At 43.8% G+C, this 26,827-nt stretch overlaps 5 protein-coding genes across 34 annotated transcripts in view; 3 read left to right on the top strand and 2 right to left on the bottom strand.

Moving 5' to 3' along the window:
- The window catches only part of LOC108001544 (transient receptor potential-gamma protein), a 75,393-nt gene extending 72,309 nt beyond the window's left edge, over nucleotides 1-3,084 (top strand). For 12 of the 14 annotated variants that reach the window (XM_062071422.1, XM_062071421.1, XM_062071425.1 and 9 more), the window contains one exon: nucleotides 127-3,084. In XM_062071422.1, coding sequence (XP_061927406.1) covers nucleotides 127-290 — 164 coding nt within the window. In that variant the 3' untranslated portion in view covers nucleotides 291-3,084. The remainder of the gene's footprint in view (nucleotides 1-126) is intronic. The other 2 variants (XM_062071423.1, XM_062071426.1) reach the window with 1 other exon arrangement.
- LOC108002820 (spondin-1) lies at nucleotides 3,073-15,317 on the bottom strand. 11 transcript variants are annotated; one of them, XM_062071444.1, is made up of 13 exons: nucleotides 9,984-10,133; nucleotides 7,597-7,650; nucleotides 7,239-7,455; nucleotides 6,746-6,930; nucleotides 6,288-6,479; nucleotides 5,329-5,615; nucleotides 4,799-5,202; nucleotides 4,545-4,716; nucleotides 4,190-4,445; nucleotides 3,908-4,091; nucleotides 3,685-3,848; nucleotides 3,446-3,613; nucleotides 3,073-3,368 (listed from the first exon to the last, which is right to left on the bottom strand). In XM_062071444.1, the coding sequence occupies exons 3-13, from the start codon at nucleotides 7,417-7,419 to the stop codon at nucleotides 3,288-3,290; spliced, it is 2,274 nt and encodes a 757-aa protein (XP_061927428.1). In that variant the 5' UTR covers nucleotides 7,420-7,455; nucleotides 7,597-7,650; nucleotides 9,984-10,133; the 3' UTR covers nucleotides 3,073-3,287. The 11 variants fall into 11 exon arrangements, with proteins under 11 accessions (XP_061927428.1, XP_061927430.1, XP_061927431.1 ...); XM_062071446.1 differs by having other exon boundaries at nucleotides 7,239-7,451; nucleotides 9,984-10,125; XM_062071447.1 differs by lacking the exons at nucleotides 7,597-7,650; nucleotides 9,984-10,133 and adding an exon at nucleotides 15,177-15,317.
- On the top strand, nucleotides 10,318-18,118 carry LOC108002821 (uncharacterized protein KIAA0930 homolog). 7 transcript variants are annotated; one of them, XM_017064713.3, is made up of 9 exons: nucleotides 10,318-11,737; nucleotides 13,045-13,364; nucleotides 13,461-13,724; nucleotides 13,803-13,902; nucleotides 13,996-14,301; nucleotides 15,225-15,419; nucleotides 15,641-16,213; nucleotides 17,715-17,864; nucleotides 17,934-18,118. In XM_017064713.3, the coding sequence occupies exons 1-9, from the start codon at nucleotides 11,617-11,619 to the stop codon at nucleotides 17,972-17,974; spliced, it is 2,070 nt and encodes a 689-aa protein (XP_016920202.1). In that variant the 5' UTR covers nucleotides 10,318-11,616; the 3' UTR covers nucleotides 17,975-18,118. The 7 variants fall into 7 exon arrangements, with proteins under 7 accessions (XP_016920202.1, XP_061927449.1, XP_016920203.1 ...); XM_062071465.1 differs by having other exon boundaries at nucleotides 17,715-18,118; XM_017064714.3 differs by having other exon boundaries at nucleotides 17,651-18,118.
- On the bottom strand, nucleotides 18,112-22,149 carry LOC108002824 (arylsulfatase B). Its single transcript, XM_017064718.3, has 8 exons — nucleotides 21,643-22,149; nucleotides 20,940-21,113; nucleotides 20,093-20,305; nucleotides 19,767-20,016; nucleotides 19,343-19,522; nucleotides 18,931-19,197; nucleotides 18,554-18,827; nucleotides 18,112-18,489 (listed from the first exon to the last, which is right to left on the bottom strand). Exons 1-8 carry the CDS (start codon nucleotides 21,772-21,774, stop codon nucleotides 18,321-18,323), a joined length of 1,659 nt encoding a protein of 552 aa, XP_016920207.1. The 5' UTR covers nucleotides 21,775-22,149; the 3' UTR covers nucleotides 18,112-18,320.
- Nucleotides 22,150-22,289: 140 nt separating this feature from the next.
- LOC108002825 (uncharacterized) lies at nucleotides 22,290-26,654 on the top strand. Its single transcript, XM_017064719.3, has 5 exons — nucleotides 22,290-23,145; nucleotides 23,277-23,829; nucleotides 24,108-24,441; nucleotides 24,518-24,884; nucleotides 26,154-26,654. The coding sequence occupies exons 1-5, from the start codon at nucleotides 23,041-23,043 to the stop codon at nucleotides 26,640-26,642; spliced, it is 1,848 nt and encodes a 615-aa protein (XP_016920208.1). The 5' UTR covers nucleotides 22,290-23,040; the 3' UTR covers nucleotides 26,643-26,654.
- Nucleotides 26,655-26,827: the final 173 nt, after the last annotated feature.

Here is a 26,827-nt window from a genome sequence, read left to right as displayed (position 1 = left end):
AACGACGGAACGCCTTTCGAGCGACAAATCCGACGAGAAGGACGACGTTCGATCGTTCGGTTACGCGAGTTCGTAGCAAGAGTCTGTCTTGTAGACAGGTCTGGTTTGTTTGTGTTGTTTGCCAAGTAGTTCCTGCGGCACCGCTGACACCGTCGACCACCGAGGAGAGCGTGGCCGCGAGCACCTCCCTCCCAGCGACCATGAAGAGGAACGGGTCGGCGACTCAGCTGCAGCGGCTTCCGGGCATCGAGCCGATATCCGGCCACGACGTGTCCGGGGGATGGCTCTGAGAAGATCCGAGCGTCGCCCCCCGGCGACGTATCGACCATCGGGACGGAGCTCGCGCGTGAATCGAGTTCCGAAAATCAACGAAAGCTGGGACGACGACGACGACATCGATCGGGGCATCGTGGTCGTCGTGGCACACGCACAATGATGCCTTTCGCCGGCAAACCGATTTCGCCGTGACAAACAAACTATAGAGATATATATATATATTATTACGTAAATGTATATTATTATTAATAAGCGACGTCGGCCGTGAAATCTCGAGCAACATCGTCGACCCATCGAAGAGCCTATTCCCTTCAACGTTTCGAGGACGTAACGCGAGGAGGAGGGGTTCAACTTTGATACGCGCCAACTTTCTCGTTTTTTCCTTCTCGGGAGAGGAGAGATTAACTCTCGCTTTGTCGCGAAAACCCATCCCCGAACTTTTTTCCGGAAAACGCGTTAATGCGTATTTTCTCGAGGAGGAAATTTCCTCTCCTCGAGAGAAACGTCGTTGAAAACTTTCTTCTCGGCCCGATTTATCGTGGCTTTCCGAAAACGAACGAAAGTTTGCAGCGACACCGCCAACCAGAGTTAATCTCGTCCGAGTGTCGCCACCGATGATTTTGTACCACGTCTTATCGCATACTATTACTATACTATTACTATACTAACTAACTGCTACTACTGCCAGAACGGGAAAGGGCAATTGGGTCGACGACGTGGAATTTAATCTAGTCACACCGGTCTAGTCGAAAAGAAGAGGATCACGACGATCGGTCGCGTTGTTGCGTTTACCTTTCAAAGGACGATTTATTAGATTAACGATTTTGGATTAACGATGGAAACTAATTCTGGATACATTGCGCCGAATTTATAATCGCGTTGTTGCTTCAGGAAGCTGGTCTACTGAAGATAGGGAATTTTTTCTTTCCTTTCCTTTCCCGATCCATCTTCCCATTCCCTTTTCCTCGCTCTTCCTTTATTTCAACCAAACTCTAGTCAACCATCTAATCATTACGTCTTATCTTTTCTTTCCTTCCCTTCCTTTTTTCCATTCCTCTCTTTTTCTAAGTTGAAAGCGCCACGAAGGAAAGGAACGGTCTCGCTCGAATCAATCCAACTTATTATGATAAATTGTTGTTTCTGGGGGAACAATTGCCGCCCCGATTAAGAAACCGAGTATTTAGCCGAGCGATCGGAGGAGATATATAGCCGGGAAAACGAGAAAACCGAGGGACGCGAAATTGGAACGATCTCGTCCAATTTCCTCCGTGACGAAACACCCATTTTCTAACAGAGTCAGTTTCTCGCGTTCATCCCTTTCCCCTTTGTTAACATGATTCGCAGGAGCGTAGCGCGCGGGAAGGAAGGAGGAGATAAGAGACGTGACACGACCAAAGAAAAGAAAAAAAGAAAAAAAAAAAAAAGAAATACGGAACGAGGAGTGTAGAGTAGTCGAGTAGAGGCCTAAAACAGATTAAGATCCGTACTATTTCCTAGATATTACGTGTACTTACGTATGATAACAACGTAATATAATTAATGTGAACTCGGTGTCAGGAACGCGGAACGAACGATCCGAACGTACGTTTCAAGGATCCACTCGAATTTCATCCTACTTCCTGTCCTATTCGAGTTCGCGGACCTGACAAGACCGTGCGTAATAACATATTATACCGCCTACGTGTATTATTTATGAGATTATTATTATCATTATTATTACTATTATTACTGTTATTATTATTATTATTACTATTATTATTACTATTATTGTTATTATTATCATTATCATTATTATTATTATTATTATTATTATTATTATTATTATTATCATTATTATTATTATTATTATTATTGTAAACATAAAGTTAGATGTATTTGGAAAACAGTAGTAGTGCGTGTTATCTTGCGAACGGTTATTATTATTGTAAAGAGGCAAAAAAGAAAAAAAAGAGAGAAAGAAGGGAGAGTAACAGGAAGGACGAGAGAAAGAAAGAAAGAAAGAAAAAGAGAAAGAAAGAGAGAGAGGGAGATACTATACTATATTATACATTGCGAAACGAGGGTACACGCGAAAACGGAACCAACCAAGTTTTATTAACGAGTTAAGCCGATAAACAATAGATCGTACAACTTGGAATATAAGTTGAATCATAGAATCTAGCGGAATTTTTTAACGATCGAAATTAAATATCGTTTCCGATAACAGCGCAGCATCCATCACGAGAGCTCGGAATATCTTTTATAGAGGACACGCCGATCTATATCGAGGGAAAGAGAGGTATAGAAATTACGAACGCATTTTTTATTGGTTTCGTATTTCTTAATTTCTTAAAAAAAAGAAAGAAAGAAAGAAAGAAAGAAACTCGAGGATATATCGAGGAGTATTACGAGTAATTATAATTATCGATATCGATTCGAATATTAGCGAGGATATTAAAGAGAAACAAAAAAAAAAAAAAAAAAAGAATACACGTAACAAAGAAGCGACTAATACGCTGGAGAAAAATTAATATTGAAAAGAGAGCTTCCCCCGTTTGTTTTTCGCAAACTTCAATTGCCCCGTGGCCATCGAACGTTCGAAACTCCTTCGATTTCGTGAAAGTTTCGTTTGGCGCAGTTTGTTGGGCAAAGAAAAAGAAAAAAAAAGAAGGAAAGGAAATATTTGAACGCGGCGATCAGGGCGATCGATTTCCAATTTTTTCGATTTCCATTTCGGTTTGCGATCGTAGCCCAGCGTATATTTGAGTAACTCGATTGAGAGTAGAAAGATCACGAATGACCATTAATAAAATACCATTTATTCTGATACATCGGTTTATTTCATACCCATCATGTCGTGTGTAAGAAAAAAAAGAAAAGACTACAAACTAACAATCCGTTCTTCCCCTTCAAAATTTTCCGTGTTCAAAAACTTCTTCCAATTAAACGGTCCCGTCTCGGTCCTTCGTCTTATTTATTCGTCGTTTTAGACGTATTAAAAAAAAAAAAAGGAATTTTCCTTCTCAAAATTATTATTCGCACGGCGCCAGCTGACACCTAGATCGACGCTGAAGTTTCTTGGGACAAGGATTCCCTCCGTTTCGTGCCTCTTGCTGAATATTTCAAATCAATTTAATTAAATAAACAGATTTCACGAAATGGAATCGATTTCCAAATTCGTTTCGCTCACCTGAATCGTGCGGAAACTGGTCACGCGGCCTGTCCCGCAGGAAACGCTGCAAGGTGTCCAAGGTGACCAGCCACTCACGACACAATGTACAGGTGGCAGAGCCGGCGATATTGGGGCGACTTGAACGTCGGTTGCGTTCAACGGCTGTCCGCTGAGAATCGCTCGCACCTGAAAGTAGCAAACGAACATTTTCCTCCCGTTAACGATCTTCCGTTAACGAGCAGAGTGAGTTCACTCACAATGCCGCAAGTGTTGTTGCACTCCTCGGCCGTTAAGAAGTTGTTCCTGTTGCCACGACAACCGCCGTAGACGAACGGCACGCACATCAACTTTTGGGGAACGAACGCCCACCTCTGGAAATATCCCCTGCAGGGTCCAGCGTTCGGCTCCTCCATGCAAACCACTGCAAACATATCGATTACTTATTTTCTTCGTCTTTAAAATTCGTCTTTACGAGCAAACCTTTTGCAGTCGCCATGTCGAATGTGCAGTCAGCCTGGTCCAAACACGGCCGCTGTTGGACCAGTTCCATTTTCGAGGAGCATTCTTGCTGTTTCGACGGGTCGACCATCAGCAATCGGGTTCTTAATTTCACACCTTTGCCGCACGAGGCGCTGCACGGGGACCAATCCGACCAATCGGTCACCTGCGAAACGAGTTTCCACCATTTCCCGAGCAAAGTATCGAGAAATCTTTAGAACAATGCAACGGCGAATACGAATGAAACGCGCGGGTGAAAAATACCTTGCAAGTAGGATCGATCTGTTCCTCCAAACCGGGCGAGCAAGGCGGCTCCATGCACTTTACTTTCTCGACGAGGGATACGTGGGGACATCGTTTACGACCCATCCGATCCTTGAACCGCCTTGTCCTCAGCTTCATCCCCACCCCACACGTGGAGGAACATTCCGACCAGTGGCCCCAATCGGTTGTTTCGCAGAAAGCATCGTTATTAACACCGGCCAACGAGCCAACACCATCGTCCGTGTCCTCCTCGCCTCTGAAATCGACTTCTCTAATGTATACATACGTTCCAATCTCTCTCGCAAAATTATATAAACGCAGAGAATCGTCGTTCTCAAACAGCATTCGAGCTTACGAGCATTCAGGGATCGAGGAGACGCACATCTCCTTGGAGACCAATTGTCTGTTGCACTTGAACATGGCTGCCTTCTCGGGCATCAAGTACGATCTGGTACGCATTCTCAATCCTTTGCCACAGCTCACCGAGCAGCTCGACCATGTCGTGTACTCCGTGGTCTGACACTCGGCTGTGAGGAAATAAATTCGAATTGAGAGAGTGTGCGAAAGAAACGGCGACGAAACGATTGGACGATTTGGATTGTACGGTACGCCTGACAGTGTCCTCGGTGTTCTCGGCGACCTCGAGCTGAGCGACCTGCTGCTGAAGAACCTCCTCGTCGCAGCCCCGTGGAATAATCTTCTCCCTGGTCAAGTACAACCTGGCAAGCGGCAGCATCGGCCTTCCGCTGGGGTCGTAGAAAGGGGACCTGGGATCCTCGGGGTACAACGTGGTGATCGGTTTCATCTTCTCGCGCGGCGTCGTCTCGGAATTGGGCGACATGTAGGAGATTCCATTATCCGTGCCAGCGTCCCAGGGGTACAGGTCGATTATCTCGCTTTTCGTCCAGCTACAATCTTTCCTGCATAGATTCAGTTTGCTGACACCGACCACCCAGTCCGGAGACGGGCCGAACATGGAAGCCACGGAGATCATAGGACGTTTTCTGTCCACTCTGGATTACAGATAAGTAAAAGTATATCTAAAACTGTCATTTCTTTCTTGCAGAGAGAAAAAAATTAATCTGAATAAAAAATTCAGTGGAGGATCTTCTCAGTTGGTTGGAGGGAGGATACCTTACCTGAAGTTAGTGGTCGTATTGCTGTTTACGTTCGGGTACCACAGCCCGGCAGCTTTGATGAGGGTTCTTAATTTGTTGGAATTAGCTCTGAGCTCGGTCTCTACGCCGGACGCGGAGCCCCACTCGGCCAACTGGCGAAACCCGTCCGTGGCTACGTGATCCTTACCCCAGAAGGAGAAGCTCGGCACATGCGAGGCACCGATCAAGTCGCTGAAGTGGGTCAGCCAAACGGAGAACGGGAAGTCCTTTGGATGGGTCACGTTCGACCAGATCCCCTCCATTATCAACTGGAAACGGGGGAGAGGAATCTGTGAGAAGTCGCCGATGTTCCGGCTTTCAGACTGACGGAGCTGGTATCAATTGTTGCGCAACTATCACCGACCTGTGACGGACTTGGCGCCTATATCATGTTACGTTCTTTTACTTTATCATCTTCTTTACTCTGCTTACTTCCGTTTTACTGCGAAAAGTAACATATTTCACCCGTTCCATTCTCTTTTTACCGGGAAACTTTACACGCGAGTTGAGCAGAAGATTGGAATTTTATCGATATTATATTTCACTCAAGTTTCTAGATTTACACACAATATTCTTCGATATCTAATAATAATCGCTCGAATCGGACATACCAGATATAATTTTTCTAAACTTAACGGATGTTTAGCGGAAATCTCTATTCGTATCGACGAAGTTATCTCTAATCCTCTAAAATTATCATTCGTCTAGGCTGGCTCGAAATTTCCATAGGAAAGAACAGGTATATCATTGAATTCCTCATGTCGAACGCACAAAGAGGCGACTATCTATCGCCTTGCACGAAATGAAATATTTATTTGCGTCTCTCTCCAATAAATCCAACCCAATAAATCGACAAATGCAATTCAACGACTCGAGAAACGACACGAGTACGAGTCGATCGATCGTAGGAAATGAATAAAATTAATTTTATTCGTACTAACCGAGTACTTGGCCTCGTCGCAGGCGCAACACTTCTCCCCGTCCAAGGCCTCGACCTCGGTGGAGTCCATCTCGCAGAAGGTCTTGGTCAAAGCTCCATCCTCGGCGTACCAGCGCACGTTGTTCTCCAAGACCATGGCTGTGAATATAACGCATCCTGATCCTGACGGCGGTGCCCTCCACATCACTTGGACCTTGGCCAAGGTAAGAAGATGTTTTATACACGCGGCTCTAGTTGCGGAAATTCGCGGCCTCTGCCCGAACGATAACGCGGCGGGATCAAACATCTCTGACGGTTGGCCACCGGCCAACCATCAGAAATTTATCCGTTATCTGCACTCCCTGCATTTTCGCCTGTACGTACGCCGACGTCGTAAACCTCGATACCGAATCTTTTAATAGAAAAAAAAAAAAAAAAGAAGAAAAGAAGAAGAAAAAGATTCTATAGAGAGCAATTCACCTCGTTCTTCGGATAATCTGAAGCTTCGGAGATGGTATTGACGCAATCTTCGTTGAATGTGGTCAAACCATCGGGGAACAGTTGGAAGTATCCTACTCGAGCCGTGGGATTATTCGGCGCGTGTTGCGAATTGACGGAGAGAGTGAAGTGCGTGAACTGTTGCAATCTCTCGTGCGTTTGCGAGCCTGAAATCGAATTTATAAGATATCCGTCATCTAACCAATTCGTTACAATTTTTTTCTAATAAATCTGATAAATAATTTCATTCGCAATTCGTCTATAATACGTAAAAAAGAAAGGTCTCTGAAATGAATAGACAAATAAGATTAATTTATCCCAAAGAAAATGATAAACGTACGTGTTATCCGTGCTTCTATCCTTGAACCAACCAGAGAAAATCAACTAGTGTCGTTCGTTACGGTACGTGATAGCGAAAGGGTTATATTACACGGTTGCAGATATCTTTTTAGAGGAAGGGGAAAATCGTCGTTACCTTGCAAACTGATCGTGTAAACAGCGTTGGGAATATATTTGTCGGCTTTCCCGCTAACGAGTATCCTGTAACCACCGTCACCCGTGGTCCTCGATGCGGAAGTTTGTTCCGCGGTCGGTCTCATAGGGCATCCGGCCTGCACCGTGATCACCAGACACGCTGTCACGGTCAGGAGCAACATGATGAAGCTTGAAATGATCGATGCCCTCGATTCTGCCTGAACACAAATTATAATATCCTAAGTAATCGATACAGGAAACAAGGAACGGATAATTTGTCCCCGTGAATTGGACGCGTTGAAATTAAAAAAAAAGAAAAAAGGAGTAAACACAACGGACGAGCTCAACAGGCGACGTACCGTTGTTATTTTAATCCGGAAAGCGTTATGTTAGTCGCCGAGCAGAGAACGAATCTTTCGTAACAGAGGTAAAAGATAAAGTTTTAATTTAAGAGATTCAATTTAAGAAGTGTCAGGCTTCCAAGAAAGAATTTCGAAAGGAGATTCATTCGATTTTTCGAATCAATTCCGATCCGTATTCTCTTTCTCTCTCTCTCAAAGATTTTTCTCCGATCGATCCGCATGCGACACGCGTCCCTCTTTCGTTTGCTTCCTCGACACGACATATATGAAAACATGAAATTACGAGACACAAGTCTGTACAACTGTGATCGTGACGAGAAACTTTAACGCGCATTGCGATCGATCGAACGAGCGAACGGGATAATAAACCGAATACTCTTCTCCGCGATATTACCCATTTAAATTTCCATTAACGGTCTTTGCTCACTTATTCCAATATCGTATACAAATCAATCCGACAACAAAATACAAAATACTCCTTCAGAATTTGACAACGATTCGATTGCACGGGTGTTCGTCAAATATAATATAATGGCAAGTATTCGTTACCTACGAAACGACCTCTGCACGATACATCTGATGGGCAGATATGTATCTTGTGAAACGTGAGATGGAACATTCCCTGCATACGTAGGACGACGGATCCTGAACGACAGGTGGAGAAAGAGAGGCGAGTCGCGTGGAAGACACGCGAGCGAGAGAGAAGAGTACAATAATGATCGAGACAGAGGTCGAGAAGAGATGCATTACGGATTACGCGCGAGCGTGGAAGTGGGTCGGGAGTTCGAGACCTCTTTCTCTCTCTCTCTCTCTCTCTCCCCCCTCTTTCTCTCTCTCTCTTTCTCTCGAGATGGCCGTTTCTCGACCATGTAGGTGTATAGGTTTCTAGAACGATGGACTCGTGTAGAGGAAGAAACAGGGACACCGGCGCGTTTCGCGAGCGGAAACTGTACACGTGCTTCCGCGGATCCCACTTTGAAAGTTTCGATCGAGTTAATCTTTGGATACTTTCATTCATAGACAGGCTGGCAAACAGGTTAGGAGAAAAAGGAGAAGATCGAAAAGCGGAAAGTAAAAGTGGATGGAGGATGAGGATGGAAAAGCGACGAAATTTTAATGGTAGAATAGAAGTAGTTGGACGAATGAACTTACGATGCGATTAGATCGAAGTAGGTGGAATGGAGGAGACGAGTTGATGAGTCTTTAAACGGAGCAATAGTCAGTCAGCGCGTCAAGTTGATTCGAATCTGTGTTTTGTTCTCGTGAGAAATGTCTGAACGCGAGAGTATTTTTTTATCGCGAGAGAAAAAAAAATATCAACTTGGTTGATTTCGTATTTATCGACGAGGCGCACATCGATCGATAAAGGAGGAAAAGTTTTAATCGATCCGTACCTTCCTCTTCGTTGAATCCTCTCGAATCACGAATTCTCGCTCGCGTGAATTTTCAGCAGAGAAAACACGATGTATTATTAACGATGAGTTCCAGCCGTCGTGATCGATCGTAAATTTCGCCGAACGTACGAGCCGTGAAAAGAAAATGATCGCAGCGCGCAGACCGCGTCCGACTCTCGTTCTTCGCCACTCTTCTTCTACGATTTCACGCCCCTCACTGAATTCGCCCGTGAGTCATGACGCCTATTCGCAATTAAAAATAATAATCGTGCGCAAAAAAGGACACGTAAACTTTTCAAATATCGCAAAAATCGGTCGCAATGATCGATGTTCATTGTTAAGAAGTTACGATTATGCAAGCGGTCTGGTGTTTGTCGATCGTTCCAATGTTTTCACGCTACGAATATAGCAACGGAAGGAAGATAAGCAACGAGTGACTACGCGTGTGACGTGTATATTTGTTGTTTCGAAATAGGAAGAAAGTAATAAAGTCTCGGTGAAATAGAAGGTGTCGAAACTTGAATTTACTCGAGTACACATTTCGAGAAACGACAAATCGTTTATCGATAGACGAGTTTATAGATTGAATTATTGAATCCAAACCTCGTCCAAGACAATTTTCTTGAGAGGAATTTGGCGAAATTATCGCGAAAAGTTTACTCGCACGATTTCGCGAAAAAAAAAAAGAAAACTCCGATGGAGCCGATTATTAGAATTAGAAGCATCGAACGAAACGTGACTTCTCTCGCGTGAATCCACATGTTTATGGATTAAATTTTAACGATTATCCAACGTTACGAGAATTGTATCGTCAATCGTAACGAAAAAGCTTGGTTTTTTTTTCCTTTTGAAAATCGATGACAACGCTCGAACAACGAATACGAAGGGAAAAAAGGGAATAAAAAAATTTCACTCGACTTTTTGAATCCGTTTTCGAATTATCACACGTAGCGAGAAAAAACGAAAAAGAGAAAATTTAAAATCGCACACCTGCTACGCCACTGTGCCGATGGGCTGAAAGACACGATTGCTTTCTTTCGGTTTTCTTTTTCCGCGCGGGCAAACGACGAAATTTTGTGGAGGTTCGCGTAGACGAATAAGAGCAGAGCAGCCGAGATGCAAGAACGATCGGGCACGACTAAACGAGATGACGAACCGGACGGCCGGTATCGCGGATCAGGAAAGTTAGCGGCGCCGATTCGAAAATGTCTGCTGCGGAAGTTCGCCCCGCGCTTTCGATCTTTCCCTCGAAATCTCGAATAGAAGTCGAGTTCGTGCATAAACGTTGTGCACGGATTGTTACTCGCTTCTCTACGCTTCCCGCTTCGTCTCTTGAATTCGAATGACTTCCATTTCGATAAATGGAAAAGATAGGGGGAAAAATAATAAAAAATCTAATTTTCATAATTTAAGCGAATTAAAAAGAAACGATTTAAATGGAACGTCGTGGATATTGTTTTTCGAATATTTACGGTTACATATTTTTTGGATATTTGCGATTAAATTAAAGATATTGCGAGTTTCGTACGTGGAGTATACGTAGTACGCAGCAGCGCGACAAACCAACAGCAAAACTCGGCGGACATTATCTCGAGTCATGAGGTCAGTTTTGAATCGTCGTATCTCCCTGGAAGTAGCTTCAACTTTCAGATAACGCGTTCTAGATAGTAACCCACGTCCGCGTTTGCTCAATATTTTCTTTTTCCTTCGACCAAATTCAGAGAACTGGTCGTATCTAACCATTCGATATTGTAATTCGCATCTAGAGAAACTAGATCTACGTAATAACATGAGATTTTTCTTTTGATAATCACGCATCGACGGATTAAGAAAAATAATTATAATTATAAAAATTCTTATCGAAAACTCGAGGTTATTTAAAATTTCCTCTAAAAGATTAGAAGATCAGAAGATAGTAACTCCGTTTATAAACACGCATAGGTTCACCAAGAGAGAGAGATAAAAGAAGAAAAACGCCGTTCTCGTGGCCATATCGCGCTATCTTTCTCCTAAAACGAAGCAAGCTGACCAACCTAGGTCTAAAACGTTTCGCCGAATCGTTTCGTCCGCTCTTGCGAAACGGTTCGCGCATGGAACAAAAATAAACGTGTATTCGAAAGGAGCGCGTCGTTGGCGCGTCGGTGGCGTCATCGCGATTCGCATGCGCGAAATTATCGAGCGGCTCTGACGAGCGAGAGTCGAGTCGTCGGTTTCGTTGTCTGTCCCTCCGCCGTGGCGAGCGTAAACTGAACGGTGCGTGGTGTGACCGTGTGAGTAAGAGGCGAGCAGTAGCACGAGCACGACGCGAATCCAATCTCGTGGCAACGGGTCTCGGCTGAAGGAGAAGAGAAAAAACTAGGCAGTATGGCCACCTCGAGGAGAAGATCGCGCATCTAACAACAGGAGGCGAGATGCCGATCTCAGCCGGTTCGCGGCTGACCTCTGTCGTTCCGTTCGGTTCCTACGTGACCACGTCTCTCGGCTGGCCGTGATTCGAGGGAAACGCGCGCCTCGCCTCGCCTCGCCTCGCCTCGCCTCGCTCGCTGTTGTCTCTCTCTCCAAGTGATCGTGGCGACAGAACGCCAGCAGGAATCGCGGCGTGAAAGCACGAGGAGGGCTGGGCATGGCCACTCTGGCTGGCAGCTCGTCGTCGGGCCTGGCCAGGCCACCGACCATGCTGGAGCAGCTTCTCGAGGAGATCAACTTTCAGAGGACCAAGGAGCTCCGACAGATGCTCAAGGATGGTTCGTATGGTTTCGAAAATATCCCGAGAGTATTGCGACCGAATTAAGTTTCTGAGTTTCGGAGTCGATGTTTTTAAAAACGGTCGTTTCGCGCGGGGCCTCGAGTTGGGGGAGGAGGGAGTGCACGCGACGAGGGTGTGTTCCTCTCCACGGAGAGGGACCACGGTGCCTTTTGTTCGGCTGACGAGGGTGATTTCACGATCGATCATCGTGTACGAGGGGAAAACGAGTAAAAACGAGTCTGGCTCTCGCTTCTATTTGCTTCCGTTTAGGTAACGTTTATTTTCGGTAATAACCGTTTCTTCGCGTATACGTCTTCGTCCGTGTATCGTTTCACTCTCTAGGCATTCAATATCGTTAGTGAGTGAAAGGCGAAAAAGAATCGATTTCAATAAATTTGCATTCTTAATTATATAGTGTAGGCTTAGATTGGAAACATTGGAAAGAAAAACAAGCACGATATGCGATGTTAATGCATGCGTGTCTAATGTAATGTTGTTACGTATCTTGTTTTTCTTTTTTTCTTCGCTTTCTATTTCGATTATCTTTCGATTTTCTGCGTATCTTTTTGTCGCGCGCAAGATACAACGTTTACGCGAATGAGGAATAATTGTTACGTACCGGTTCGTCGTTCCATAAATGTAATATGACGCGACGCGGTGTCAACAAGCAATTATACGCACGCTGCGCGTACGTATGACTCAACGCCATTTCCTCTTGGACAAATAAATCGTCATTTCCATTCTTCAAACGATGGATTTTCAAACGAAACGTTCTTTTTCTTTCTTTTTCCTCCCCAACCATTGAAAATTAATATAAAAATTATTAAAACGGTATTCCCACGCATCGGCGAGAAGATTAATTAACAAACTATTTATACAGGATCGCAAGCTATTTTCGCTTTGAACAGCCGGAAGGTCAAGTTTCACCCAAGTTTTTAATAAAGTCGAGCAAACCCTTTAATAAAGCGGATGAGGGAATCGTTGAGATGTCGAGGCTGACAATAGAGGCTGCAATTAAATACTCGTGGCACATTCTTATCGATTATCGATTGCCTCGGAGATTCGGTCGCGGCTAGTTCCTGTCCCCTTGAGCATTATTTCGTCTCGCTGCTCCTTCACGTATAATCGTCGAGTTGACCGCGTTATTAATTGAAAATATCAATCTTTATTTTTTTTTTCTTCCGTCCATTTGACCTTTCGCATCCTTTATCCCCTATACTCTCTTCTTCTCGTCGAGCTCTGATCGAACCACACACGTTTGTTTTTTTTTTTTTATTAATCTCTCTTCCATGTTCCATCCCGCAGACTCCGGCTTCGTGATACTTCAAGGTACAACCTACTGGACGGACCTGTTTGTCAGGCACTTCCTCTTCCAGGCAGAGCACACGATCGACGGCGACGACTTGCTGTTCTTCGTGCGAAAGAAGCACGTGAAGACGTCGTCGAGATACTTGCCAAAATTCGAGACGGAGGTGGACGTGTTCCGGAAGGACAGCAAGAAGCTGCCCATCGGCGATCCCGACATCGATTGGGAGGAAACCGTGTACCTGAATCTGGTCGTGCATCAATTCGACTACACGCTCACCTTAGCTATCTGCACAAGGACGAGCCCCAAGGAATTGCAAGTGAGCCCAATTCTTCCCAAAAAATCTTCCAATCTTTCTTCCTTTAATCTTTTTTCCAACCTTCTTTTCCTTTAATTAAATAAATAACCGTTTCAGGTACTGCGCAGGCACTCGCAAAAAGTGTACGCGAGCCCCAGCCGAAGACGAATGGACGCGAAGGGTGATCTCGAGGAGATGACCTATCCCCATATATGCTTCATGGTGGACAATTTCGACGAAGTTTTCTGTGATATTCTAGTCAGGGACGGGGAGATGGTGTGCGTTGAATTGGTGGCGTCCGACAGGGAGGGCGCGATTCAAGGCGTCATATTTCTCGGCTCTATCAGATACGACGCCCTGAAGAAGGTCTACGACGCCAGGGTACGTATTTCGTATCGACCAAGCACGTTTGTACAGCGCCTGCTATTTTAAACTTCGTCCCGTCGCTTTCACTTGCAGTCCAGCTTGAGCACCAAAATGGCGCAGCGAATGACCTTCGGCCTGTTTTCCGGCGCGGCCTCCCAGCGCATAGAATTCGTTCGAATGAAGGGGCCTCGTGGTACGATAGGAAACGTCTCTGCTCTCGACGAACAAATCTCTCTCTCTCTCCCTCTCTCTCCGTTTCGAGCGCTACACCTTTTTTCCTTTTCAGGGAAGGGGCACGCGGAGATGGCTGTGACGAAGCCGAAGGGTTCGGGGGCGGAGACGCCGACCTCGGAGCCCGGCTACTGCGCCACGGATTCCCTGTGGGACGCCGACTGGGACGACGCCGAGGAACTGTTTCTGTATCGACATCAACGAAGGCTATCCGACCCGAGCGCGAACCTGAACAATTTCGTGCGTGGCGGGTGGAGGACGAAGCCGGATACGGCCGCGACCAAGGCAAGGTCGGAGAACGAAGGTCTGGACTCGATGGCGAACGGGTTGAACGAAATCGAAGCAGGAGACGTTCGTGACGGTAACTAGAAAATCTCTGAATATCCACCAATTGGAAATCCGTCGGAGTTGGACGAAGCCCGGGACGGAAGTCGCGGACGAAGGACGAATTTACACTTTCTCACTTACCTTCTTCCCGTTCTCTCTTGTGCCTGCGCCCCTCAGAACCGACTGTGCATGCTGTTGTGTTACGTATATCTGTGTATTCTGCACATACTCTCTTCTCTCGATAGTTGGCCGACGATCCACCCAGGTGTCTAAATCTCCACGACTTTAAATTTTATTCGCAAGTATACTTATTACTCTCGTTGGGGATTGATCTTCCTAATTTTGCTCGCGTTTATTGGGCCTACGCGTTTTCTCGCAAAATTTTACTTTCCACGATGGAAGCGCCCGGTAGTTGCATGCTTCCAACGATATATATATATATATTTTTTTTTTCTTTGCCATTTTTTCTTTTCTCGCGCAAATGGTCGCAAAGATGGCGTCATCCTTGCGGCCAATTTCTATTACTCGTCGAGATACGGCGAAGCTCGAGTTCTCTGGTTTCCGAAGAATCCAGTTGATCCGTGCTCTTGTATTTCCTTCAGACCGTCCATCAGCGCCACGAGACGCGGTGTTTCGATACGTTTGCAGATCGCTATTTTCGTCTCGAAAAGCGCAGAGAGAAACGAGAACAGAGATTAAAAAGAAAAAAGGAAAAAAGAAAACACACGTCGAGGAGAAACGGCTGTAGACCACCACCACCAACACCATCACGCGCGAATCTCGTACGTTTGTCACGAAATGAATAGAAAAGAAAAGAAAAAAAAAAGAGAGAGAGATACGAACGGAAAAAGAAATCGAAATCGACGAAAGAGAATAAAAATAAAAAAAAAAAAAAAAAGAAAGAAATACCTTGTCTCTAATCTGTGTCACGTGCCATTCCGGCTCTTTCCTTTGTAGCCGACCTACAGGATAGCAGCTGGGGCGGCCGGGGCTCACCAGGAAATCACAGGAGTCCGCACGTCAGGCGACGAAGATCCCCTCACCTTCCCGCCAGGCAACAACGCCCGAAACACAAGCAACGTAACTCGTGGGAGCGTAGCGAAAACGAGAACGGAACGCCGAATCACAAGGAGGCCTATCGCGACACACACGGTGAGCGTGCTCCTGCGTCTTTCCAGCGGTCGATCTTCGTCTCTCCCGCTAAAGAGAAAAGAAACGAGAGAGAGAGAAAAAGAGAACACCGTTCCATTTAGCGAGAAATATGAAATTACCAAGCGACAGAGACGAAGGGATGAAAGATATCGCGGAGAAACTCGGCACGAGCGCGCCCACTGTGAACATCGAATCGATACGAATTGTCCGGTTGGTGGCAGGCCTCCAGAATCACCGGCACAACCATATCGAGGTCGGTAGCGAGATACTCGTCCCCGCGGCCCCTTGCTTGACGGACGACAACGTGAGACAGAAGCTGGACGCGGGCGCGATACTGGTTCACGGGAAGGAGGAGCTCCCGTTGGGATACGAGGAGGCGGACAATAACAGGAAACGAAGGCCGTACAGCACGGGGCAGATCAATCACGAGCGGATCAACAACCTGGAGAACGACGAGGAGCACCGGCGGCTGAGCGACGACGAATTGGTGAGGGTTCGGCGCACGGAGGGGGGGCGCAGGCGGCTACGCTCGGCCGGCTCCGACCAGGAGGAATACTACACGGGGCGGAACAAGAACAAAAACGACGACCAGTTGAGAGATAAAAACGCGAACGCGCGCATTACGCGCGGCAACCTGACCACGCACAGGCAGAGCGCCACCCTGCCCAGAAGGAGGCGAAGACGAGCGTTGTCGGGCAGCTTCGCGGGCAACCCACTACCGCCGCACCGTGTCACACCAGACGGAACAGCTATCTACTATTGGTGCGAGCTCCCGCGCCGCCCCGGCTCACAGGGTAAATTCTTCTTCCCCCCTGCCCAAAAAAAAAAACACCTCTACACCACATATATACGCGTATATATATAAATATGTAGCCAACCGATCACGCGCCCACGCGTTGATGCACGCGTTGATCCGTGAACGACCGTTTCTCTTTTGCGGCTTAAGCTTAAGCTTTTGAGTAAACGGAGGTGGGACAAAGATGGCTTCGACCGTTTTAACGCATCACGGATGAATTTCTTCGCATTCGTTGCTACGTGGTACGTGGTGTGGGGACGTATTGGTTTCGAAGCTATCGGTCCGCGATGCGTTAATCGAAATAAAGTTATTCGAAAGTGATTTTTGACGAAAGTAAATGTCACGTTCGAGGGTTTTTTCTTTTTAAGGTAAAAATCGGTGAGAATAACTTTATTCGACAAAATTTTAACTGGTCGATTTTTCGTGCTCAACTCTCAACCCTCGTGAAAAGAAAAAACAGAGTTTCGTTTCCGGTAAGTGGATTCTGTCGCGTGACCAGAGAGTTTTGTTTCGAAGCATGGAGTTTTGTTTTATTTATTAGGATTATTTTTGTTTTGTCATGGCGAGAATGTAAATTGAAATTTTTATATGCGCAGGATAACGGTCGTTCATCGAGCAGCTCGTGTGCAACACCCAAAAATGTCGCAGTCATGTTGTCCATTGTATTCAATCCAATTCTTGTATACATTCATACATTCCTGCTTAGGAAGATACCATGCTCAGCCAATGACTGTGTTTATGAGGATGGTGAAATTACAATGGCAACGGGGGTGACGAGATTTCTAATCGGACAAATTCTAATCGTGACTTGGAACCGTCGTGTTCCACAGTGCTGGTGGTGGTTTCCGATCGAATGATCGACGAAATTTTCTAATCCCAATTTTAATTCGTGATTTAAAAAAAGAAAAAGTAACGACGACGGCAATTAACGCGAGTTTCACCACCGGTATAAACATGGTCATCCACGATTAGGGACAAGCATTCACCGACACCGATAAGAAACGAAATAGAAACGAAAGTAGAATTCGATCTGTGTGGTAGCAGACAACGATCCACCTTTTCTTTCTGCTTCACAACGTTCGATTACTTGGAGAAAGGAACGAGGTAGAAAAAAAAGAAAAGATCAAACGTTGTGCACGTAGAAAGAAGAAGAAAAATTAGTGCATCCCTGTTCGTGTTTATTATTTATTTTCTGCGCACCTGTAGCTGATGTGCATCATTGTAAAGAAAAGAAAAAACACCTCGACATATTTTTTCGTGTTACTTAACACCTTACCGTTCCAACCTCGTTTACCAACAATTACTTCACTTACGCGTCACAAATTTGAACAAATCTTCGATTCGAACAAACCTGGTCCGATTCTATCGCTTGCAAAGTTGACCCGTTGTCCTCTGCAATTGCTTCCATCCGACTGATCGACACGAATCATTCCAGGATCATTACGATCGACGTGACAGATTCGTTAGCGATAATCGATTGGTTCTCTCTGTGCCGGCAGAGCTGGACGACGGCGCTTACAACCCTCTGTGGACTATGAGAGGATTCACGCAGACGTTCCACTTCTGGAAAGAGACCAGGCGAGCCCAATCCGTTCCACTCAACGCGTTTCTCACGTATATTACTCTGCCTTGGTGGAGCATTGCCAAAGGTGAGATAAAAACGAGAAACCCTCGTTCACGGATAAATTGTTCACGATTATTTTCACGCTTTCTTTCAGATATTCTCGATCATCGAGAAGGACCTATATTAACGTTCTAGCCGACACGAGGACGTCCCATTTTTATTTCTATCGGATCTCTCTTTTCCATTTCGTTCCCCACTTTGTACGCACTTGGATAGAACGCGCGTGGCCCAACAAAACCGAATGTATAGAATAAGAAATAAACGAGATACCATTTATAATTCCGTGCCGTTCACTTTATTTTTCTCGCAGTGACCTAAGAAATCGGATCGGGGAGAAAAAGGAGGCTGCGAACGAATTAGAAGAATAGAATTAAGAAGGGAAGAAGAAGGAAATCACGATTCGACGGGATAACGCGATAACACGATCGATGGACACTTTTTCCTCGACGACGGTTCATCGGTTTATGCAAAAGTTCCACCTTCAACTGACGTTATTCGCGAACACGTTCAAGTAATCACCGAAATTAGTCCACGTGTGGTCCCAGTAATCTGGATTTGCCCTCTTGTCCCAGGGGAGGTTACCAGGTAATATCGCGGACGCGTTTAACGCGCGTAGCCTCTCTTTCAGATCGGACACAACGGATGGATACCTTGAAACGAATAAATAATATTTTTCTTCTCTCTTCCTTTCTCCTTCACCTAAACTATACCTACTTCTCTATAACGTTATTGTCCTCGCAGGGATCCTGGCGGACGTTGAACAAGCAAGGGGCCTCCAACGGTTTGCACAACGGCAGGTTGTCATTTCTCGGGGGACACTTGATCATGGCGTCCTCTCGAAGCTTTCGAATATTATCCGCGGACAAAGACAAGCCCACGCTGGCCACCGCTCGACCGGCCACGCTCCCGATCACCCCTCCGACGTCGTACACCCACTCTCTCCCTGAGGGACCGTACCAACCGTCCCATTGACCGTTATAGGTAGACCCTTGGCAAAAATCGAAGTCGAGTTTCAAGCCAAATTCAAATTTTCAAAAAATGTGCACGCCGTGGCGTGGACACGACGAGGATAATGCACGATCACTTTTTACCCTGAATGAATTTCCAATCGCCGTACGTGATCCCGGCAATTCCGAAGATGTCGTCGATATTGTGGAGGACCATTTTCCTCGGCGATTCCGTGTCCTCGCTCAACGCGTGCCACATATCCATACCGTCGATGGTCAGGTTCGATGGATCTCCACCGGCAGCTGTTAACAGGGTCGGTAACCAGTCGCTGATGTGAATCAATTGCCTGCCGACTCTTCCAGGCTTTATTAGCTTCGGCGACCACACAAGACCGGCTCCTCTGACGCCACCTAATCCACAAATTGGATAACCAATCATTCTTCTTCTCTTCTCTTCGCCTTCTTTTGTTTTCTTTTCTCGTCCGTTTATTCATCGTTCTTCTTCAACGACGAGTTACATTCAATTAGGTACTTTTTTTTTTTTTAGAAGAGATACCTTCCCAGAGAGTGTTTTTTGTGCCCCTCAGGGGCCAATTCGAGGCAGCGTTTAGGTTAAAACCGGCCGGAGGGCCCCCATTATCCGTGGAGAACACGATCACGCTGTTCTCCAGCATCTTTTTCTTCCGCAAAGCTTCCACCACTAGGCCGACCGACTCGTCTAGCTTGCTCAGCATGCCTGAAAGAAAGAACGAAATCTCCATACTTTTTCTTTAAATTACGGGATGGAGGAAACATTCGTTGAGCGTTTCGTTCTTGCGCTTATTATTATGTACGCGAAGGAAGAGGGAAGCTTTTAATCCCATTGTGATCGAAGCAATCCGGGAGATGGAAAATTCGATTCCAAGTTCAATTCAATTCTTTCCCTTACAAAATAATTTAAATCGTGGACAGAGAAATTTTCGAGAAATAAGTGTAGTTACCAGCAAAGCGTCTACGGTTGTAGTTGAAGATGTTGGTGAACTTGGCGACGTCATGGTCGGGTGCAGGCAGAGGGTTGTAAGAATTTCCGGAATGGACTGCGGCGTGGGACAAGTAGAGGAACATCGGACGACTGGTGTTGTGATTGTCGATCAGTTTCACAGCCTCCTTCGTGAAGATGTCCGTCGAATATTGGCCGTGGAGGTCCCAGGCTGGCTCCAATCCTCTCCTCATGTCCAATCCCCAGTACGGCTGCGGAATTGAACGGAATTTTTTCTCGTGTGGGTGCACGATGAATATTGGCTAGCGATTTATTATAATCTCTTACTTCTTCCACGGCACTGTGATCGAAATAATCATGGTGGCCGCTCCAGAAACCTATGTGCGAGTCGAATCCCCTGTACAAGGGCGTGTATTCCTTCGTGTAGAATCCCAAGTGCCATTTACCTACCATGTGCGTGCTGTAACCGAGATTTCGAAGGTATTCCGGCAACAGTTTCTCGTGGAGAGGCAATCCTCTCGGCTCGGCGCATTTCAGAACCTAATTCCGCAAGGCGTTCAATTACTTCATAAATTATATCTATCGCGTAGAAATTTAATTTTTGTAACGTTTCTGATACAATTGAACTTTCACTTTTGCAACAATGTAGAAAGCGAGCAAGTCGAACAAGCAACAATACGTGTTAATATCGAAACATACGGGTTTTGTATTCGTGTTTCTTTTTTTTTTTTTTCAAATCAAATTCATCTAATGCATTTTTACTATTTCGCTATATTTTCCAACGAACGAAGAAGTTTCTTTAAAAATTAAATTCTATGCAAAAAAAGAAATATCTTGATATACATAAAATAAGATTCTTTTAATATCAAACAGTAAATTTACATTGGATTTTATTTTTATTGAAAATAGTTCGAGGAAATCAAAAAAAAAAAAGAGTGGAAATTTGGTTTCAAAAAATCCGTATCACAAGAAAGATAAAAAAAATTGTTGAAAAATTGCCGCAAACGCGGTGACGCGATGTTACGATTCCTCCCCCTCCCTGCAGAAGATAAACAAGCATTTGTCCGAGAGCAACGAACCACGGCCGAATTAATATTTGCGCTTGTTGAGGCCGCCTTAAACCGACGTCATTTTATTTACGAGTCGATTGCTTAAATACTTAATGACGGTGTACCGCGTGCTGCATCCCCGTATGAATAGGATGTTTGCCGGTCATCAAAGCGCTCCTGGACGGGGTACAGATCGGGCTGACATAGTACCGGTCCAGCAACAGGCCCGAGTATGCCAGTGCGTCGATGTTCGGCGTCGGAATTTGACCCGATCCGTGAAACCCGACGTCGTTCCATCCCTATTCCAACACACTCGGATTCCATTACACTCGTTAATCAAGAACTGCTATGCTTATCGCAAAAAGAAAAAAAGAATTGCGTCTATCGTTGGTTCACAAGTTGTTCTAACGAATTATTATTCAACGAAGACATCGATAAGACACTGAAAACAGTCGTAAACAAAATTTAAAAAAAATGACAGGTGCATATTAGCGTTTAGTAATGAACGTTGATGAAAAGACAAGGAATAAAAAGTTTTTCTTCGTCGAATTTCCTGGTAAAATTCATGACGCAATGTGCGCGACAATAATAAGAACGTGTCGTAAAATAAGAAATCTATACCACTTACATGCTATTTATACCGTATTGGCACATTGTTTATCTCGACTGATTACTCGAGTAAAAAAAAAATCGCAAAACGTGACTTATCAACTTTTTCCTTTTCCGATCTTCGAACGAGAATACCAATGAATCGATATAATAATTTTTACTTAATCGTTATCGTGAACAACGCAACGCTAAGAAGAGGAAGAAGAAAAAGAAGCTCACCAAATCGTCGGCAAGGATAAACACGATATGCGGCTGCGCGGGAACAGCGGCCACATGACCGACCACGAACACTGTCAAACAGATGCATAACGTTATTGCTCGAATCCGTATCATCTTGGAGATCGCGTCCATTCGATTGACACTCGTCTTTCGCGGGATTGCAAACCGGTTTACTCCTTGGACAACTATTATTTACGTAACGATTTATCAATATTTTCCGCTCGTTCGTCGCGAATTCGATCGAGCTTCCGATAAATAATATCCCACGAACGAGCTATAACATGTCGGGAGCTTCGAGATATCGGGTTCGATAAACAGTTAAAAATACGACGATAAAGTAATAATTGCAGATAAGAATAATAGATGCGTCAACGATAACGATAACGAGAAAAAGAATTTCTCGGTCGAGTAGCGAGAAACGGAGTGGCGAGCACTCGAGCCGACGACCGGTGCTTAACTGTTCACAGCTCGCATCCTCTTGCACGAGGCGATAGCGAGGGCCCGCCTCCCACTTCGAAGACACTTGGTATTCTTCGTCGTTCCGTTGGTTCGAGGTTGGACGAGGATTTCGAGGATTAGGTCGTTGACACGCTCGTGTTGAAATCGAAGATGATGTGCGGAGAAAAAAAGTTGCTCCTCCAACTGTCGAAAGGGCGGTTTTAGCTTGGATCGTGGCAATTTATTAACATTAACTGCGAAAAGTAAGAAAGTAAAGCGGAAATGATCTAAACCGATTGTCTTGGAGATATAATAGAGATATTAATAGAAAGGGAAAATGGTCGAAAATCGAAAATTGCGGCCATTATCTGATCGTGGGACAAGATATTAACGGGTGAAAGGAAAATTCGGGATATCAAGGGTGGTTATTATCTGATCGTGAAAGTGGAACGAGAATATTAAGAGAAAATGGCCGAAAATCGAGGGTGGTTATTATTATTCGATCGTGAGAATGGAGGCAGGACGATTAAGATGGTTATCGAGCGTCAGCCACGGGTGATATAATTGCTACGAAAATGAAAGGCGTCAAACAGAAGGGGAATGCGAAATCAAAATGGAGAATTAGTTGTAGCTCGTCTTTGGATCGTGGACGAAAGAAAGACTCCCGTGCGAAACTTGTTACAAATAAAAACGATCGCTGCTATAATAAGAATCTGTTGCGTTTATTCGCGGATTGCTCGTTACCGTCCAATGGAAATTAAATAAAGCTATTGAATGATTAAAGCGTAAAGCTTCATCGACTAGAATTGAGTCTGATTATTGTCACTTGACCTGAACCCGCAAGGGGCAACGGCGATGTCACTCGCTTCCGCCATAATTTCGCGATAATTTCGAAAAATAAAACAGAAACGGGTTGTCGCGGAGATTCAGTGTGCGTATCAATTGTTTTCCGCGATAGCGATGCCAATCACGCCACCTTGGAACACTTTCTTATCAATTTCTACGCTGATTGCTAATGCCACTATAGAAAACAGAGTCACTTACGACGATTTGATGGAGAAAACGGTACTTAAACTCCTAATTTCTAATTGGAAATATAATCTTCCAATGTTCTTCTTCTTCCAAATAAGCAAATAATACAATTTTAAAATTTGTTTTGCCGTGAAAAATCTATACATTCATACCTAATTTCTTAGATGAGCATCGTTCGAACTTGTACGATGCTCCATTCAAACGACGCCCTTCTGTTAGCCGGAGAATACGAAGATTTCTTTCAACGATCGTTACTCGACGATATACCAGTAGCCTTGATCTCAGAAGCGAAATCGACAGCGTTCGAGCTGTTCACCCTGAGCAAATACTCGTTCGAGATCTACACGCAGTTCTCGTTCCTGTATCTAATTTGGAAATTGAACCAGTTCGTCATCGTCGCGTCCTCGCAACCGTTGCTTCGACTCCTTTTGCAAAAGACGAAGGATTCTGGTTGGGCTAACTTCACCGGTTTCCATATTCTGATAGATAGAAGAACCGTGGAACACGGTTGCGCGAACGCTCATAACTTTCTATGGGCTGCCTGGGAATACGACAGGCTTTCCACCATATTTCTTTGCATCGATCCTGTCGAAGGACTTGTCCTTTACACCTATAATCCTTATTCGAGCGTGGCACCCACAGCTTGGAAAGACGTTGGACATTTTAAGGGACGCAGTGAACATCCTTGGATTCTATTGAAGCAAAGATACAGAGATGGCAAGTTTCTTCGCTTTTTTCTTTTTTCTTTTTCGATTATCTTCTAAAATCTATAAAACTTGATATTCCGATAATCTTGAGCTTGATATATGCTATGAAAGACATTCTTTTTGATGATTTCTATGACATCGTTATTCCTTTTATTGATTTGTTTAAAACTTTCGAAAAGCATGATGCCCAATTCATTCAGAAGAGTGATCTTCATAACATATTTCTAAGCTGCCCCTCTTAAACGTTTTACCAAAAAAATCCAATCGATTAATTCAACGATATAAAAGATTCGAGGCTATGCGAGAGCTTGATGTTCGACAAGACGAGAGATTTAAACGGCTACGAGATCAGACTGAACGCTATATCCTTCGAGCCTCATCTTCAAATAGATCAAAGTAAGCCAGGTTTGCAAAAGTTCACCGGCGACAATAGTGAAATCGTGAAACTAGTGTTGGTGAAGTTAAACGCGAGTCTGAACGTGCGAGTGTACACTGGCAGTGTGTACGATCTTGGCGGAGTTGGCAAGCATGGAAGCATGGTGGGAATGATGGCCGACGTGGCTAACGGCGAAGTGGATATGGGAATGAACGCGAGAAGCCTGAACAACATGTGGAAGGTCGAGTACGTGTCTCATCGAGTTTAAACACGAAACGAATGTGCGGGCAATGGAAACAATGGAATATTATTTTTATCGTAGGCACACGTATCCTCACGGAGACGATGGTCTCTGCGTGATCACTCAGAGAGCAGGAGAAATAGCAGAGTTCGTTAAACTCTGGTCCTTCACGGCGCCGATTATACACATAGGCAATTTTGCCATATTCACCATCGCTCTTGTGATTCTCGCGAAATATCAGGGATTTTGTCCGGCGTTTATGAATATCATACGCATGATGACCTTCGTTTCCATACGTAAACTGCCGAGAACCAGTTCCTGCAGAATTTTCTTCTGCAGCGTGTTCGTTTTGTATTTGATAGTGAACGCGTTGGTGCAGAGTCATTGGGCTTCGTTGCTCACCATCCCCGTTCCTCTGCCCAACATTAGAACCGCGACGGATCTCAAGGTACTTTAAATTCTTTTTTACCATCATATACTCATTTCCTAATAACGTGATGAAAATTTAAATTTAAAATGAATTTTGATTCGTTTTTCTCAAAATTGGTCGACAAACGAATGGTATAATATATATTAGAGTCTCTTCTTCGCGTAAAATCGAATCTTCGATAAGTAAAATCGAACTTTGAATTATGAAAAGTAAAAGATATTTCAGATGTAATGTTATGTGAGATATTTGATATATTTCTGAATTTTTTAGAATTAAAAAAGTGTTGAAAAATACTCATTACCGCAAAGAAGTAATAGCACTAATAAAAGTATGCAAAAAATATTATTGGAATTAAAAAATATAGAATCGAAATTTTTAATAGCAAAAATTTTTGTCGATATTAAGAGAATATAATAGGATAGAAAGTGATATGCAAAATTTTACCAGGAATTCTAAATGTTTCTAATAATCTAAAAATTTTTGATCGAAATTTCGATTTTGTATTGTAGAAAAATAATAGAACAGAAATAACATATAAAATTTTCTGGAATTTGATTTTTTTAATATATATATATAGAAACGTAAAATTGTATCTTATAAATTATATACCATATAATATATAAGAATACAAAATTATATACAATTACATATAAAAATATTAATATTGATATGCTAAACGAAGAAGAAACTTAAGTTAAAACAGATAAATACTGAAATCGTCTTCTATATGCATAAATTTACGGCAACTATAGATAAAGAGGATAAATAATGGGATGAGGATAGAGGTAGCATAAAATTATGGAAATCAACGCCTTCAGGGTGCCGCAAAATAAAACACGTAAAGAAAAAAAAGAAAGCAAATAATAAAAGGATAGAGAAATAAAGATAAAAAATAACCATCAACAGCATCTCAAACATTTTTTAAAAGAATAACGAGATTCCTCGAAAGATGGTGCTGTCGATCAATTCTTATTTCATTTCTATCTTTCTCTTTCTATTTTCCTTTATCCTTTACTTATTTAGTTTGCGGTACTCTGAAGATGGCGCTTATTTTCATATTTTTATCTTATCTCTATCCTCCTCTCACTAATTGCTATCTTTGTCTACTTCGTAAAATTTACACAATTTCGATATTTAATTAATTTTATTTTCTTCTTTGTATAACCTATTGATTAAAAATCTCTCCACGACCAATTCGATTCTTCAAGAATCTCTAGTATTTATATATATTTTTTATTTCCTTACCTATTCATTTAATATAAAATAATTAAATTTCGTCATTGACAGAATTCTGGCTATCAGATCTATGGTTCCATGTTTCACAAGCTTGAGCTTCAAGATCCCATACTACGATCACGTTTTCACGAGGACACTTATTATGCGTGCAAGCAGCACGTGCTTCGATCGCGATACGCCGCATGTTTGGGCGATTGTCAACATCAGTATGTAAGAATTCAGAACGATTATCTGTATCGATCAAAAAAGATACAACAAAATCTGCAAATCTACGTAGCTAGAGAGAATTGGCCATTGCTTCCTTCCGTAACAGAGATGATTCATAGAACAGTGGAGAATGGGATAAGTTCAATGTGGAAAAAATTTAATAAAAGAAATATGGTTCGGGCGTGGAAGAAAAGACAAATGAACCATAAGAGAAGCTTCAGAACCTTGGAGATCAAACACATGGCGTTTACTTTCTACGCACTTGCGATTGGAAATTTTTTTGCAATTGTGATTTTTATTTTAGAGATTATCGTTGGAAGGAAACGCGTTTGATGAGTTGAAAGATTTTATTAAGCTATAAATGTAAATTTGAAAATCGATTGTAATAATTTTACGAGTGTATCGATTGATTCTCCGAAACAGTCTCTGAAGACAGTCTTTGGGGATTTGGAAAGTGTTCTCAGGAATGCCAGTTTCATATATATGTATGTTGTACACTATAAAATATTGCGACACGA

This window comes from Apis cerana, linkage group LG2, assembly GCF_029169275.1.
Source record: "Apis cerana isolate GH-2021 linkage group LG2, AcerK_1.0, whole genome shotgun sequence".
NCBI classification, from domain to species: Eukaryota; Metazoa; Arthropoda; class Insecta; order Hymenoptera; family Apidae; genus Apis; species Apis cerana.
The sequence above is the reverse complement of the archived record's forward strand: the minus strand, read 5'-3'. Positions and strand labels throughout refer to the sequence as shown.